This window comes from Eucalyptus grandis, chromosome 2 (assembly GCF_016545825.1).
Source record: "Eucalyptus grandis isolate ANBG69807.140 chromosome 2, ASM1654582v1, whole genome shotgun sequence".
In the NCBI taxonomy this organism is placed as follows: Eukaryota; Viridiplantae; Streptophyta; class Magnoliopsida; order Myrtales; family Myrtaceae; genus Eucalyptus; species Eucalyptus grandis.
The window spans coordinates 5,372,790-5,390,856 of NC_052613.1; the positions used below are offsets into that span (position 1 = coordinate 5,372,790).

The 18,067-nt window shown below is 40.9% G+C and overlaps 3 protein-coding genes across 3 annotated transcripts; all 3 read right to left on the bottom strand.

The window, feature by feature from the left end:
* Positions 1-1,609: 1,609 nt before the first annotated feature.
* Positions 1,610-2,851, bottom strand: LOC120290440 (probable disease resistance protein At4g27220). Its single transcript, XM_039306704.1, has one exon. It carries the CDS (start codon positions 2,849-2,851, stop codon positions 1,610-1,612), a length of 1,242 nt encoding a protein of 413 aa, XP_039162638.1.
* Positions 2,852-11,489: 8,638 nt separating this feature from the next.
* Positions 11,490-16,430, bottom strand: LOC120290441 (probable disease resistance protein At4g27220). Its single transcript, XM_039306705.1, has 6 exons — positions 15,551-16,430; positions 14,932-15,005; positions 13,899-14,799; positions 13,422-13,440; positions 13,199-13,326; positions 11,490-11,596 (listed from the first exon to the last, which is right to left on the bottom strand). Exons 1-6 carry the CDS (start codon positions 16,428-16,430, stop codon positions 11,490-11,492), a joined length of 2,109 nt encoding a protein of 702 aa, XP_039162639.1.
* On the bottom strand, positions 16,069-17,340 carry LOC104434325. The gene is made up of 2 exons (XM_039306272.1): positions 17,063-17,340; positions 16,069-16,952 (listed from the first exon to the last, which is right to left on the bottom strand). Exons 1-2 carry the CDS (start codon positions 17,166-17,168, stop codon positions 16,489-16,491), a joined length of 570 nt encoding a protein of 189 aa, XP_039162206.1. The 5' UTR covers positions 17,169-17,340; the 3' UTR covers positions 16,069-16,488.
* Between the last annotated feature and the right edge of the window lie 727 nt (positions 17,341-18,067).

Sequence of the window (18,067 nt, forward strand, 5' to 3'; positions counted from 1 at the left end):
TCCTTTGCCCAGGTCCAGCCCCACCCGCCCGGTTGACATCTCCAAGTTCCTCCGCCTCATGAAGGACCTCTGCCAGCACGGCATATGAAGAAAAGTAATTCATATGGCAACTTGAAAGTTTCCAGAAAAGCATGCTCAAGTAATTAAAATAGCAGCTGAAGGCCTTTCAGTAGGGCTTCTTCGAAAGCACCATTAGGGGGATTCACTTCTTCTTAGCGGACAATTCTGCGAAAGCCGCTGCACGACTCTAGTTCTCTACATGAATATAAAAAGAAGAGCTACTGCATCTTCATAACGATTTTTAAGCAATTGCTGGAGATACGATTCGATTTGATTCTGATTCTAATTCTGATTACGGACTAATCGATTCAATCAATTGATAAGATCAAATATTTAGAACGTAAAATACAAAAACCTTATCTTGTATTTTTTCTCCTATTTTATCTTTTTGTATTATAAATTGGCTTATATACATGTACAAAACATACAACAACACAATTGATAATTTCTACGATTTTTTTTTTTATTTCTATCAAGAATGAAGGAAATTATATTGATAACTCACGTGAATTGCGTTAGCCTTGTAGAATACAGCGACTGCCATTGAAAAGGAAATGAGATTCAAGAATATCCGAAGCATCGGGATGATCCCATATCAGCATCTTCCACTTTTCCTCACCTTCCACCTCAACATACGGAAGGTCCTCAATATCACAGAATCGCAGTTGCAAAGGAATGCTGTTCAACTCTGGACATTTGAACACCATCAAACGTTCCATGGAATCACAAGTTATTGGGACTTCACATATGCTCTTCAGCTGGGGTAGATTGCATAGGCACAAGGATTTTAGCTTTGGGAGAGAAATTGAAGATTGGGAGGATGAAGGGATGCTGTTTATAGGAGTCATTATGCTTCCTTCTTGCTCTTGTCCCACTCCGCTTATCATCTCCACCATTCCTTTGCAGCCCATGGCACTGATACTTCGAAGATTTCGAAGATGGAGCAGGCACTCATGTGGAAATAGCTTTCTCATGTTATGGCAATCGTCTACCGAAAGCCCTTCCAGAGAAATCCCTTCAACTGGCATGTATGGGGGAGGATCTCCGATTATCTCCTCCATGTTCTCACAATGGTATACTAAGATATTTCTCAGGTTAGAGAAGTGGGGCAGCCACTCAGATTCCACCACTCTCTTCATTTTATCACAGTCACAAACAATAATATTTTCTAGACTAGGGAAGGCAGGGGGCAGATGCGGAGGTGGTGATGTAACTGCCACTGTTATCCCCACCATTTCCTCACATTCCCTTATCATAATCTCTCGTAAGTGTGGAAGGTAGAATCTAGGCCCATGCCCAAAGAGATACTTCATTTTCGGACATTTCTTTATTATCAATATCCTAAGGCTTGGGAAGAGGGGAGGGGTAGGGTTTGGGGCAGGAGAGTCATGAATGTCGATTATTTCTTCATCTTGCCCTCCATTGAGCACCCGCAAGTTTTTCCATTTGACTATTTTTAGCTTTTCAAGGTTTTCAAACGGACCCACGTTAGACAAATTTGTTATATTGTTGCAGTTGGTTGCTCTCAATACTTGCACATCTTGGGGAATCAAAATACAAATGCCAATGCCCCTCCCATGCTCACAATAGCATGACTCCTCCTCTCGATGTGGACACCCCTCTCACAATTCCCAAATTGAGCATCATCACTTACTTTCATATAATCCTTCAATTCTTCTCGACCCATGTTAAGATTGTAATAGTGAAGGTTATTTCTCTTCTCAAAAGTTGCCCTCACAAACTTGTTGAAATCATCCACATCTTCAAAGCAGTATACAAGTGTCTCCAATGCCTGCAAGTTTGTAATGTCTTCTCCATTTGCTACCTCAACTTTAAGATATTGCAAGTTTCGCAAAGCCCCCAATGTTCCTTCGGGTAATCTACCTATGCGTGTATGAGAAAGGTCAAGGTATCTCAAATTCACTAGCATTTCCAAACCCTCGAGCGCTTCAACCCCGGCACAACAAAAAATGTCCAACTTTCTCAAAGATCTGAGCTTCCCTAAATGAGGGATGCGGCGCAATTTCTCACATTTTCTAAGTAATAGTGCTCTCAAGTTTACCAAGTCTGAAATGGAATCTGGAAGTTCTTTGAGGTAACATCCACTTAGGTTTAGAACCTGTAGCCCCCATAATTGTTTGAAGAAAGAATCGGGGTTGACCAAATCATAGCATGAATTTTTATTCAATAGAAGAGTTGATAGTTTAGGACAATTAGGGGACATGTTCAAGGGAAATTCTTCAATATAATTCTCCATCAAAGAAACTTTCTCCAAAGCATCCGTCCAATATTCTTCGGATGGTATCCTCCGCAACCCCTTTCCTGCTTTTACAATCGAAGTCACACTCATGATGTGCAATGCCATATCTCTAATCAAATCGTGCATCCTCATCGTGCTCTCATGAACCTCCAATAGGCAAACATTTGCCAGTTTTTTCAATATGGTGAGGCCTCTAACATATTGTTTCTCCCTTGTATTCAATCGACCAATCAATCCTTGGTCAATAAAGAATTCTATCAACTCGAACTTATCAATCCATTTATCTTCGGGATAAAGTGCACAAGATAGGAAACACTGTTGGACTTCATGATTACCAAGGCGATTATAACTGAATTCTAGTTTCTTTAAGACCCCCTTTTCCATATCCGTTTGCCCCATATCCGATTCTCTCAATTTCTCCAAGCAATCATTCCATTCATACATATCGGTAACTCCTCGCATGCTTCTTGCCATTGTGATGACTGCAAGTGGCAATCCCGCACATTCTTGAACAATGGACTTTATAACCATTCTAGTTTCCAAATCAAGGGCCACTTTTGATCCAAGCTCCTCCAAAAATAAACTCTCAGCTTCTGTATGAGATAGAGGTTCTATTTTTATCATTTCTTGACATTGCATCTGGCGGCATACCTCGAAGGATCGAGTGGTTAAGACCAACTTAATTCCATATGGAATTCCCACCTCTTTAAGATCAAAGCATTCCCACACATCATCAAGGATTACTATAGATTTGCCTCTTTTTGTTAAACAATTGCACAACATTGCTGCTCGTCTTCTCACATCCTTTTCTTGTAGTGTGCCCAAATCTAGTTCCTTCGCAATGGCATCCTGCAACCTTTGTGTGCTGACATCCTGTGACACAGTGATCCACAACATGTTGCCATAGATTGCTTCTTCGAGGAGTCTATTATGTATGTGCACCATAATAGTCGTTTTACCAACACCCCCCATTCCATAAATGCCTAGTTGGGATATTTGATTCCCTACAAGGAAGTCCAAAATCTTGGTAGTATTTCTCTGAAATGCCTCTCCCACCATCTTTTCTTCTAACAATATGTTGACTTTGGTCTCTATCGCCTCAAAAAGTCCTTTGTCTTGTCTCATAAGGTCTTCTGCTTCATGCATCAGTATATATACCTGTTGATGTGGTGGCAAACAATCCTCACTTGCTGCTTTAGGACAATCATTTCTAAGATTCTCCACATTCGCCAACCAATTCGCAACTTCCATTCTCGGCTTCTTTAGGGATAGAGATGCAGCAAATTCTAACTCATCCCTTATGCTAGCTTCTTTTCTATAGAGTAGTTCTAGTTTTCTTTTCAAATTTCCACTCTCGTCAGAGTCGTTGCCTATGTTTGGATGACTCATCATAGACGCCCTCTCATTCATATCTAGTTCTGCAATTTAAAAATTCCATCGGTTAGAGTCTTATGATAGCATTCTTGCTGCCCCATAATAATGTAACATCGTGATACATAAGGATTAATTTTTGTAAATAACCGCAGACCTGGTAATGAAGATGGGCCTATCAAGCCTGTTCCACAATGTAGAATAAGAGGAGGTGGAGGAGAATTATTTGGAGCTTGTGATGATGATGATGGAATACATGGATCCATGTCCAGTGGAGCTTGTGGGTGACAAGTGACTAAATGGTTTTTCCATGATGATGATGATATCAAGGTTGGATTCCGATGCGTTGTCTTGAGATTACTGGATCGATGTGGAACAATTTGACGTTGAGGGGGCATTGAATCTGCTTACAATAAAATATTCAAGAGTAAGATCAATCAACAATTGAGCTTTCAAATCAAGCCATGGGTAAAACAATATCTAGAACTTGATTACACAAAATATCTACAATGAAAAACAACATCCGCAAAAGTTAAATATTTTGATGAAAGGAACGGTGCAATGAAAATGAAGTGATATTAGACATATGGAATATGCAATGATGCTAGCATCTTCCTGATTGGAGATTCCCCGGTGATATCTTGTGTAAAAACACATCATATGTTAGATTTTGATAAAATACTCTAGAGATATTTAAGGGTCTAATGGAACCACAGTAGAGATGTAGATTAATCCAGACACACCGTGTGATGATGATGGGCCTACTGCATATGTTGACGCCGCTGGAACTAGCAAATCAAGGACACTTGTATGTTGTGATGCGATCGAGGGATCTATTTCCATTGGAGTTCGCGAAGGAAACCGACTGATATCATTCCCATCTTCCTCGTCGCACCTTGGGGGAAGTTGACTAGGATGCTGGACAGTGTCGGTCGGACTTGTATTGCTACGCACAGGATCCACTTCCACTACACACAGTTGACCATAATCCTGCCAGCGATTTGCACCGTCCACATCAAGGAATGAATCAATTTGTAATGATGATACCACTGTCGGATTATGCTGTTCATTCATTTGTATTTCCTCGGAAGTGTTTACAATTTCATCACGATATTCAGGAAGATTCTCCAGCAGAGAGTGGTGATTATTTGACCAGTTTGTTGAATGTAGCAGTGAATCTGGAGTGATTCCATCTGCAAATTGTTCGTCAAAGCTTAGATATTGTTCCTTTGAATATTAGGGAATGCTGGTCGTAGTTATGTTAATGAGTAGAGGAATGGGTAAAACATCACCTCCAATGAACTCGTGCAGCTCGTTTGACATACTGTTGCGAAGGACCTGATCATTTGGGAATGATGATAGCCCTATTGAATTTTGTTGTTCCCTCCCTGATTCAAGATGAGTTGGTAGCTGTGGAAGCGCCGGTAGCTCACTTAGATCAAGAGAAGATAAAGTCGGCCAGTCCATTGGAAGTTGCTGGACAGACGAAGCAATTTCACTTCCATATGTTGCATCCAACCTATGGTTCGATAGATCGGGTTGCTGGGAGGTATCTAGATTATCCAGAGGCATATCACTAGTAGGCAAAGACACTTGATCCTGAGGGCATGCTGAAGAAGTACCAATTCCGGTCGACCTATGGCAAGATGGTTGCTGCGGCGCGCACCAAGGTTGATTCGAGTTCTGCGTGTCATTGGGATTCGACCCGTCGTCAATTTGGAATCCTATTTGACTCGCGCTAATAACCATTCTTTCCCTTCCTTCGCCCGATGTGCCTCCCGTGCTTTTATCCAACACACTGCCTTTACCATTAAATGTCTCTAAGGCTTCTGCTCTCACTGGATCATCAACTTTCTCACAAGCTTTGATACCATAGCCCGGAATTCCAGCGAGGTGCGCCCGGATCCTTGGAGTACTTCCGGCAAACTTGGTGCCGCAAAACTTGCACTTCCACTTTCTGTTCTCCAAATTGTCCACATACTTACGAAATTGATCTCGCTCTTTAGGCATTCCTTTTGCTATTACCTACAAAGAGGACATGACATGTAAATAGAGAAGAGGCCAAGCAAAAGCATAGAACAGTTAAAAACAGACAAGATCAATAAAAAATGATGCATATAGAAACGTAAAGGATTCCTAAGTTATGTTAACTGTTAGCTGACCAGATAGACTTGATATCAATGCAAAATCTTCGAATCCTCTTAACAGAGCCAAACTGTCACACCCCAAATCCTATAGGGATGGGGGGTAACACAACCGTTCTTTCCCTAAAGGATGCAGCCTCACACTATACCCCGAGTATCTAGCTCTCAATAGTTCTCGCGATAGTGCTCTCGTTCTATCTATTACTAACTATGTAACATCCCGGGTCTCCACTGTACACATATTATCTGCTTTGGACACTAAGTCCTCACGGTTTTGTTCCTCTCGGGGCAGCCCATACTATCCCAAGAAAGCGCGTATTGCAGGGGCAGAGGCGCGGACGCACCACCATCCCTCTCCCAAGCCAATATATTGTCCTCTTTGCGTACATACGCCCACATCAGAGTGCATAGCGCAGTGGTCCCACTCAAGGCTTTGTTTCCTCCGCTCACAGGCTCAGAACGCATATGTACAATTAGAGGGACCCAAGCCTTATAAGTTAGCCCATGACTCCCTTCCCAAGGGACGGTGCACGGGGAAGAGGGATGGCAATGCGTTCGTGCCTTGGTCCCCGGACGTGCACAGGAAGGGGGCGCGGGCCCCCACTGTGTAATATTGTCCGCTTTGGGTCACCTGCCCTGACGGGGACGAACCGCCATCCCAGCCACGGTCTTTTCCCTCACAGCTTTAAAATGCGTTATACGGATTAGATGGACCCAAGCCTTATAAGCTAACTAAGACCTCCCTCCCTAGGCGATGTGGGATAAGAGAAGAGAGGGACCCCTTCCTTGCGCACGACCGAGAACTGCCACTCGGGCCGTCACACTCTCCACCTCTTAACAGAACCTGTGGCCCAACATGAGGTCGGGAGTCAGAATAGCATTCTTGCTGTGGCCCCACACGCGGTCGGGAGTAAGAACAACATTCTTGCTGTGGCCCCACACGCGGTCGGGAACCGCCGCTCGGGCCGTCACACTCTCCACCTCTTAACAGAACCTGTGGCCCAACACGAGGTCGGGAGTCAGAATAGCATTCTTGCTGTGGCCCCACATGCGGTCGGGAGTAAGAATAGCATTCTTGTTGTGGCCCCACACGCGGTCGAGAGTCGGCTTTGATACCACTTGTAACATCCTAAGCCCCACTGTGTACTATTGTCCGCTTTGGGTCACCTGCCCTGGCGCGGATGAACCGCCATCCCAGCCACGGTCTTTTCCCTCACGGCTTTAAAACGTGTTACACAGATTAGATGGATCCAAGTCTTATAAGCTAACCAAGACCTCCCTCCCTAGGCGATGTGGGACAAAAGAAGAGAGGGACCCCTTCATTGCGCACGTCCGAGGACCGTCGCTCGGGCCATCACAAACTAAGGCACCTCAAAAACATTATAAGAAAAAGGAATGAGTTACCACGACCTAGTGAGTACTACATTTTAAGCAGGTTGAACAATCACTATGTACTTTAAACACAAATATAACTCACTTTTGCAAAAAAAAAAAATCGAAATTGAATAAACCTTCAAGACCAAAAATACAATATTTCTTACGTTAACATAATATGTTCAAGGCGGAAATATTTAAGATGATAGCAAATAAATACCAATATCATAAAAATACACGTCAATGGTCCATTCCATTGACCAATCTCATAAATCACACATCAATGGTTCATTCAATTGGTTAGTCTCATGTTGCACATCAATAGTTTATCTCATTGATCCATTTCTTATGAAACCACATGTCAACGATCCATCCATCGATCAATCTTTTGCTCAAATATCAAACCATGGTCACGCATAACGCCCATGAAAAGGCAATTGAGATTTTCTCCTTAGTTAGGTTTCCAACTATTATTAGCCGGTGGCTTGGCCCATAAGAATGTCCTAGACTAGTATGCACATACCCACAAGCCTCTCACTAGGTTTACAAATAAAAATATATAATCTTTTTGCAACGCGACTCATTCACTAGAAATACTTTTCGTAAAGCATTTCTCAAGTTATTTCATAACTTGTTTCTTAAACTAGAATAAAATTCACATACCTTTTCACAACACACTTCATAAATCAATTTCGCCAATCAAAACACGCGTGCGTGCGCGTGCACACATTTCATAAATCAACTTCGCCAATCAAAAACACACACACACACACACACACACACAACTTTCCAAAAATATTTGGCAAACCATTCACAAATACCAAATTGTAATAAATATTCAATCCAGATTTTATGCAACAAGACATGCTTTATACACCAAATCTCCATAACTTTCAAAACATGCATTTACAAACTCATAGAAGAAATAGTATCACTCCCATGGAAAGGCCAAAAATCAACTTACGATGTTTATTCGAATTGACACACTTGAATTCCTAACAAATAATCGAAAAGCAATATCAAAGACCAAGTAAAACTATATCCTAATGAACGACTCGACTATACTACGCTTATTTGTTGATAAAACGACACTTGTGTGCCAATGAGAAGCTTGCCTATAGCGGAAACTTATTGTTGTCAGCTAGGCGTGGCCCGCGTGCTAAACTTCATCTCGTCATAATTGCCTCCACAAAATTATGTTTCGAGCCATACAGTCTTTAGAAAGCCCTCTTGATGTACTACAATAACCCCAACTCAGCTGTCCCAAAACCTCACTGAAAATGGCTAAAAATCGGGCCCAAAGTAACTGTTCGGTGCTGTTCCAGAACATGTGCCAAATTTGAAAATTCTGTTCCGGACAAACTGTAAGCTTATATCACGATCCGTAAAATGCTATAATTTCACAACACTCTAAAATATCATTTCTACAAAAATACGTAGCTCAACGACTTAAAAAATCGGACTTTGCCACACAAATATCCCAAAAATCCTAATTTTGAGCTCTAATTGCGATGATTCGTTCGAATAGACGATTAACGGCTTTGATCACTTACCGACGTTGCCAAACTTAGTTGAGTGGGCTTCGCAAGTTGCACGGATCATGAAAACATGAAATTTTCTCTCCTTTCTCGGTGACCCCCCTCCCTCCCCCTCCCTTTCTTCCGCGGCGGGTGCTTTTCTCTCTCCCTGAAGTGCACTCTTGTTCCCCTTATTTTTTACCACTCGACTCTTCGTCTCTTTCCTTTTTCTCTCTTGGGCGAGCTCTGGGGCTCTTTTTCATTCTGAACCAAGCACCCCCTTTTGCCCCAACCTTTGTTGACTTTTCAACCGTCGTTTTTTTAACACCGCATGTTACACAAATCACCTGAGTTGTGTATGCCAAAGCACAGATATCTCTCTCCTTATTTCACCAGGAACAAAAGCGAAGGCAGAGAGAGATACACTAGATCTACACAGGAAATTAACAAAAGAAAATTAGATTATACTTATCGAAAAAAAGGAGGAAAACTTCTGGATTATCTGAGCAGGAGAACACGCCTTAAAAGGAGAATCTCAAGTAGCCCTGTAGATCCTGAGGAGCCTCAGGAGTGCAAGGTAATTATCTCCCATGTCACTGTCATAAAAAGGAGTGGATGGTCCTACTCTAGAAAACGCGTTCACCTTTGACATAATTTCAGCTTTGGCTGCAAGGAAATTAATGTGCAACCAAGAACCGTTGAGCGTACTTAACTTCCCCCCTCAACTCTCTCTGAAATAGTACGAATTACATAAAAAAATTTAAAAAGCAGTGTACCAAATGAGGTGCAAAGTTATTATAGAACGTTAAAATATGGTCATTTGATGAACAAAAGGTTAAAATATGGTTCACTTAATTGCCGAACTCTCTAGACTTTACGAAGAAAATGAAAAATTAAAAACAAAACTTATCTAAAAAGGCTACTGCACTATTTTCCTCCTCATACTCCATCCATCTTAATATATATATTTCTTATGTCTAGCATTGCTCTTTTTTCCTACTTGGAATGATTTACATCGTATTTGTTAAGAAAACCTAGGAAGTAATGCTGCTTATTTAATGTCCATAAATATTGTCTCAAATTTAGAAGTTTGCCTACACTGATGACTTATGCCCATAAGAAAAGGCTTTTTCATTTACAAATCCGAACAAAACGGGTCAGATTGCAATGTCAACGTCTAAGGAAACTCTACAGTCCAGTCTAACAATTCATGAGACTGGTTTCATACGCATTTTGGATCGTTAATGAAAAAGAAAAACAAATTTCACCCATGGAAGGACTTAAAAAGCAATATTAACTTATACTATTTAAGGAATATTATTGTTGACACCTAAATTTTTCACTCGAAGGCCTCATTCACATTTTCATGAAAATATTAGCGATCAAATCCGCCGATAATTTGACTCCTTATCAAAATACCTTTGTAATGCCCCATCCTCGATTTCTATTGCATTCTCAATCTCTGTTACATTCTTTCATGTTCAATATCTCGTAGATCCTTTCTAATAAAATTACGAATTTTTGTAAACCAATATGTTACAAGACCCTATTTGACCCTAAATTTTCCAAGGCGAATTTAAGCAGGGATTCCTATAAAAGATTTTGGACTTGGTCCCGCTCTCCGAGTTCAAGTCATTGCCGCTCCTTCCTTCCTTTTGACCGAAATGGTCGACTTGAGGCCACTCTCAATCGAAGTAGCACCGACACTGACACGCGACATGCGACACGCGACACGACACGACACTCCAACACGTCGTTTCTAAAAAAATAGATAATTTCGACACATTGGGACACGTTATATATTAAATGTATATTTTTAAATATACTATGATCATTTCAATAAATTAATTTGATTCACATATAAATAAATAATAAAAAAGCCTAGAATAAATTTACACTAAAAACATTAATTTACCATTTATTAATATCATTCATTGTTTCAATTTAATAAATTCAATTCCATTCCAATAATTTATAAAACTTGGAGGAAAAAAACAAGCAATTCATATTCTAGATTTGCGTGTCAAACATATAGAAAGAGGAGAAAAAAAAATTGAGGGATGAATTGTGTATCACGGGATCACAGGAAGTGAGAGTCAAAAGAGGAGAAAATTAGGTTTTTCTTCTTTACCCATTCATTATTTTATTATTTTTTTATTTTTCACATATATATATTTTGATCCCTTATTTATTAATTTTTTTAAAAATTGACCTTACATGTCAGAAACATGTGTTGAAAACTCACATGTGAGAATTCCGACTCGAGTGTCGGAAAGTGTTGGAAAAGTTGACCATGTGTCGAATTTTCCGACACGTGTTGACCGAGTGTCGGAGAGTGTTCGAGAGTGTGGGACACGTGTCGTAGTGTCTGACACCGACACGACACGAAGGCCTCCGGAGAGTGTTGGTGCTTCCTAGCTCTCAATACGCCCATGCGTGTGTTAATGAAGGAAATAGCAATGTGAAAACACGCAAGCAACAAAAAGGGAATCGAAAGTGGCGTCAAAAGCCGTCAAAAAGGACATCGCAGTGGAAATCCAGCACACCATCTTCAGCAAGATAGAGAGTAAAAAAGCAAACAAAATAGAGGAAAATAAAGCCGCCCGTCGAAGCATACACGCCATGTGAATTAACAAAACCTAATACGAATTCTAACTTGGCATCATGTAAGCGGTATGGCTGGCTAACTTACGATCCAAGCTGAGTAGGAAAGAAAGCTGTTAATATAACAGCTCTCCTAAGCGCGTAAAAAGTGCAAGTACATCAAGATATGATAGAAGGAATGGTTGATGAAGCAACAGGAGTTTTCTCATCTACTGACTCGACGGCAGCAGATCCTTCAACAATGTACACGAATCTCCGAAAATCATCTGTAGAACACAAATTGCCATATCTGATATATCGAATCCATTTACACCAATAAAAAAGACCAAGTCGTTGGCATAGATGAGCACATGGCTAATGCATGGATATTACAAGCACGTGACGCATTGTTGACAATTATTAAGATCAATATCGATATTAGTATATGTTTATATTCACCCCCGATTGTTTGTCGATATATGGCAATAGGTGATTAACAATGATTCAGAAGAGTATCGATAATATCTTGTCAAGGTGTTAGAAGAAGACTAAATACATGAGGAGCCTCGATATGATTACCAATTCTAAGTTAGTGGGGAACAAGGCAATCAGGGTCATGGAACAATTGGCATACGTTTTTGGAGGAGCAACCGTTTGAGAATAGGATCATGGTGTCATGAGAATATGGGCACATGAAATAATTAAAGTTCAGTAAGTAAAACCCAATACGAGTCGAGTAGAGAATACACAAGGCCTTGTTATTATGCCCTGGGACAAGATTGTCCAAAGAGCGGTGTATAAAAATAAGCGTGGATTGACTTAATAAATGCAAATTAATTGATCTAAATATATAGAAGACAGATTCCATTGTTAATAGAACGAGACTGGCAATGAATACTAAATTAGTAATGAAACTAGAAATAAAAACACCTAAATACTATCTAATCGTTTTTTTAAAATCTTTTTGAGTTAATAAATCGTTTGTCTTTCCTGCTTACCTCCGCTAACTCAAGTCATAAGCATAAATTTCAAATAAGCAAAGGCTAAAAATCATGATGCAATGCCTGGTCGGTCGCTCGATGCAACGATCCAATGCACGACAACAAAATCAGATCAAAAACGAAGCAAGGGGAATCAGCCACAGAACGGGATAACACGATTGGAGTGAGCGATGCCGGTAACGATTCAGTCTTGGTTAAGATGTCTCGGTTGAACAGCGGTGATGGTGAAACGGCCGGACAGTTATAATCAGGAACTCTGTCCAGTGATCGGCTTATAGCTTAGTGGTTGTCGTCGAAGTCTATGAAGTGATGTGAGCTCGAGACGATGATGCGATGATGGCCCTGGGACTGGTCTGGAGAGCAGTCTCTACACGGTGACGTTGGCTTCTTTCCGTTCAACAAAATATCCCGTGAACAGGGGAGGACAGAGGCCAAAAACCAGCTCCTCGGATGGATGAAGATGTACAGGAAACTCGCGAGTAGCGCTGATCAAAATCAACATACCTCTGATCACGAATGCGATGGAATGAATGCAAAAACCGTGCGGGATAGGTGATTTCGGTTAGGGATTGAATTCTACCATTATTGGCAAATCTGATCCCTGAATTTTTTTATGAAATGCAATGACAATCCAATCACATAAATTGAGGTGTCAATAACTGAAGCTTGCTGATGGAGTTACAGACGGCGAATTAAGAAACCTAATACAAACTCAGATTCAACGTCAATATACATGAATCTATTGAATAACACCAAATGCCATATCCAATCTATTGAATTATGGATAAACTTTGATCCTTTAATTTAGCTACCATGACTAAATTCGCTCAAGCTGCCGTCGCCGAGCTGCCCAGGATTTCCTCCCAGAAGGCAGCATCAGGCGCGCACCTTCAGCACCTACTGCCCGCACTCCTTTGCCCAGGTTCAGCCCTGCCCGCCCGACATCTCCAAGTTCCACTGCCCCGTAAAGGACTCCGCCGGTACAAGATGTGAAGAAAAGTAATTCATATGGGAACCTGAAAGTTTGCAGGAAAGCATGCTCAAGTAATTAAAATAGCAGCTGAAGGCCTTTCAGTAGGACTTCTTCGAAAGCAGCATCGAGGGGATTCACTTCTTCTTGGCGGACGATCCTGCGAAAGCCAATGATAGAGCTGCACGACTCTAGTTCACTGCATGAATATAAAACAGGGGCTATTACATCTTCGTGACGATTTTTAAGCCATTGTTGGATATACGATTCAATTTGATTCTGATTCTAATTATGATTATGGACTAATTGATTCAATCAATCGGTAAGATCAGATATTTAGAACGTAAAATATGAAAACGTTATCTTGTATATTTCCTATTTTATCTTTTTAGTATTATGAATAGGCTTATGTACATGTGCAAAACATGTAGCAATACAATCCATAATTCCTTCAATATTTTTCAATTTCTATCAGGAATGAAGGTAATTGTATCGATAACTCACCATATTTGCTCTAGCCTTCTAGAATACAGTAACCCCAGCGGAAATGGAGATGAGATTGAAGAAGGGCTTGAGCATTGGGATGATCCCATATCAACGTCTTCCACTTTTCCTCACCTTCCACCTCAATAAATGGAAGGTCCTCAATATCAAGGAATCGCAGTTGCAAAGGGATCCTGTTCAACTCTGGGCATTTGATCACCTTCAAATGTTCCATGGAATCGCAAGTTATTGGGACTTCGCATATGCTCTTCAGCCGGGGTAGATTGCATAGCCACAAACGCTTCAGCTTTGGGAGAGAAATTGAAGACCAAGAGGATGGAGGGATGTTGTTTACAGGAGTCGTTATGCTTCCTTCTTGGTCTTGTCCCACGCCGCTTATCATCTCCACCATTCCTTTGCAGCCTATGGCACTGATATTTTGAAGATTTTGAAGATGGAGCAGCCACTCATGGGAAAACAACTTTCTCATGTTATAGCACTTTTCTACCGAAAGCCGTCCCAAAGAAATCTCTTCAACTGGCATGTATGGGGGAGGACCTCTGATAATCTCCTCCATGTTCTCACAATAGAGTAAATTGATATATCGCGGATTAGGGAAGTGGGGCAGCCACTCAGATTCCACCACTCTCTTCATTTTATCACACCTCCAAACATATATCTCTTCTAGACTAGGAAGGTCTGGGGCCAGTTGCGGTGGTGGCGATGTTATCCCCACCATTTCCTCACAGTCATGTATTGCAATCTCTCGTAAATGTGGAAGGTAGAATTTAGGCCCGTGCCCAAAGAGATACTTCAGTTTTGGACATTTCCTTATTATCAAAACCCTAAGGCTTGGGAAGAGGAGAGGGGTTGGGGCTAGGGCACGAGAGTCACAGATGTCGATTATTTCTTGATCTTGTCCTCCACTGAGCACTCGCAAGTTTTTCCATTTGACTATTATTAGCTTCTCAAGGTTTTCAAGCAGACTCACGTCAGACAAATTTGTTGTACCGTCGCAATTGATTGCTCTCAATACCTGCACATCTTGGGGAATCAAAATACAAATGCCACTGCCATTGATTTCCCCTCCCACACTCATAATAGCATGACTCCTCGTCTCAATGTTGACACTCCTCTCACAATTATTTAATTGAGCATCATCACTTACTTGATCAAAATCCTTGAATTCTTGTTGACCCACCTTGAGATTGTAATAGTGAAGGTTATTTATCTTCTTAAAAGCTACCCTCACAAACTTGTTGAAATCATCAACATTTTCAAAGCAGTATACAAGTGTCTCCAATGCCCACGAGTTTGTAATGTCTTCTCCATTTGCTACTTAACTTTAAGATATTGCAAGTTTTGCAAAGCCCCCAATGTTCCTTTGGGTAATCTATATATGCGTGTATAAGATAGGTCAAGGTATCTCAAATTCACCAACATTTCCAAACCCTCGAGCGCTTTAACCTTAGCACAGCAAAAAATGTCCAACTTTCTCAAAGATCTAAGCTTCCCCAAATAAGGGATATGGCGCAATCTGTCGCATTTTCTAAGTAATAGTGCTCTCAAGTTTACCAAGTTTGAAATGGAATCTGGAAGTTCTCTAAGGTAACATCCACTCAAGTTTAGAACCTTTAGCCCCCATAATTGTCTGAAGAAATAATCAGGGATGAACTCACAGAACAAGCTTCTATTCAATAGAAAAGTCGATAGTTTAGGACAATTTGGTGACATGTTCAAGGGAAATTCTACAATAAAATTCTCCATCAAAGAAACTTTCTCCAAACCATTCGTCCAATATTCTTCGGATGGTATCCTTCGCAACCCCTTTCTTGCTTTTACAATTGAAGTCACACTCATGATGTGCAATGCCATGTCTCTAATCAAATCGTGCATCTTCATCGTGCTCCCATGAACTTCCAATAGGCAAACATTTGCCAGTTTGTTTAGTATGGTGAGGCCTCTGACATATTGTTTCTCCCTTGTATTCAATCGACAAATCAATCCTTGGTCAATAAAGAATTCTATCAACTCGAACTTATCAATCCGTTCATCTTCTGGATAAAGTGCACAAGATAGAAAACACTGTTGGATTTCATGATTACCAAGGCGATTGTAACTGAATCCTAGTTTCTTTAAGACCACCTTTTCCATATCTGTTTGCCCCATATCTGATTCTCTCAATTTCTCCAAGCATTCATTCCATTCATACACATCGGTCACTCCTCGCATGCTTCTTGCCATTGTGATGATTGCAAGTGGCAATCCTGCACATTCTTGAACAATGGACTCTACAACCGTTCTAGTTTTTGAATCAAGGGCCACTTCGGATCCAAGCTCCTCCAAAAATAAACTCTCAGCTTCTGTATGAGATAGAGGTTCTACTTTTATCATTTCTTGACATTGCATCTGGCGGCATACCTCGAAGGATCGAGTGGTTAAGACCAACTTAATTCCATCTGGGATTCCCACCTCTTTAAGATCAAACCGTTCCCACACATCATCGAGGATTATTGTAGATTTGCCTCTTTTCGTTAAACAATCATACAACATTGCTGCTCGTTTCCTCACATCCTCTTCTTGTAGTATGCCCAAACCTAGTTCCTTCCCAATGGCGTCTTGTAGCCTTTGCGTTTTGAAATCCTGTGACGCAGTGATCCATAACATGTTGCCATAGGTTGCTTCTTCGAGGAGTCTATTATATATGTGTAGCATAATAGTTGTTTTACCAACACCCCCCCATTCCATAAATGCCTAGTCGGGATATTTGATTCCCTACTAGCAACTCCAAAATCTTTGTAGTATTTCTCTGAAATGCCTCTCCCACCATCTTATCTTCCAACAATTTAGTGGCTTTGGTCTCTCTCGCCTCAAATAGTCCTTTGCCTTGTCTCATAAGGTCTTCTGCTTCATGCATTAGTCTATCCACCTGTTGATGTGGTGGCAAACAATCCTTGCTCGCTAATTCAGGAGAATCATTTTTAAGCTTCTCCACATTCACCAACCAATTCGCAACTTCCATTCTCAACTTCTTTAGGGATAGAGATGCAGCAAATTTTAACTCATCCCTTACATCAGCTTCTTTTCTATAGAGTAGTTCTAGTTTTCTTTTCAAATTTCTATTCTCTTCAAAGTTGTTGCCTGTGTTCAGATGACTCGTCCCAGGCGCCTCCTCATTAATATCTATTTCTGCAATTTAAAAATTCCATCAGTTAGAGTCTCACGATAGCATTCTTGCTGTCCCATAATAATGTAACATCGTGATACATAAGGATTAATTTTTGTGAATAACCATAGACCTGGTAATGACGATGGGCCTATCAAGCCTGTTCCGCAAGGTAGAATATGAGGGGGTGGAGCAGCATTATTTGGAGCTTGTGATGATGATGGCATACATGGATCCATGTCCAGTGGAGCTTGCGGGTGACATGTGACTAAATGGTTTTTCCATGATGATGATGATGATGATGATGGCAAGGTTGGATTCTGATGCGTTGTATTGAGATTAATTGATCGATGTGGAACACTTTGACGTTGAGGGGGCACCAAAGCTGCTTGCAATAAAATATTCAAGTGTAAGATCAATCAACAATTGGACTTTCAATCAAGCCCTGGGTAAAACAACATCTAGAACTTAATTACACAAAATATCTACAATGGAAAACAACATCCGCAAAAGTTAAATATTTTGATGAAAGGAGTGGTGCAATGAAAAGGAAGTGATAATAGACATATGGAATATGAAATGATGCTAGCATGTTCCTGATTGGAGAACCCCCGGTAATATCTTGTTTAAAAACACATCATATGTTAGATCTCGATATAACAATCTAGAGATGTAGATTAATCCAGACACACCGTGTGATGATGATGGGCCCATTGCATTTATTGACGCCGTTGGATCTAGCAAATCAAGGACACTTGTGTGTTGTGATGCAATCGAGGGATCTTTGTCCATTGGAGTTTGCGAAGGAAACCGACGGATATCATTCCCATGTTCCTCGTCGCATCTTGGGGGAAGTTGACTAGGATGCTGGACAGTGTCGGTCGGACTTGTATTGCTACGCACAGGATCCACTTCCACTACACACGGTTGACCACAATCCTGCCAACGATTTGCACCGTCCACATCAAGGAATGAATCAATTTGTGATGATGATACCACTGTCGGATTATGCAGTTCATTCATTTGTATTTCCTCGAAAGTGTTTACAATTTCATCACGAAATTCAGGAAGATTCTCCAGCAGAGAGTGGTGATTATTTGACCGACTTGTTGAATGTAGTAGTGAATCTGAAGTGATT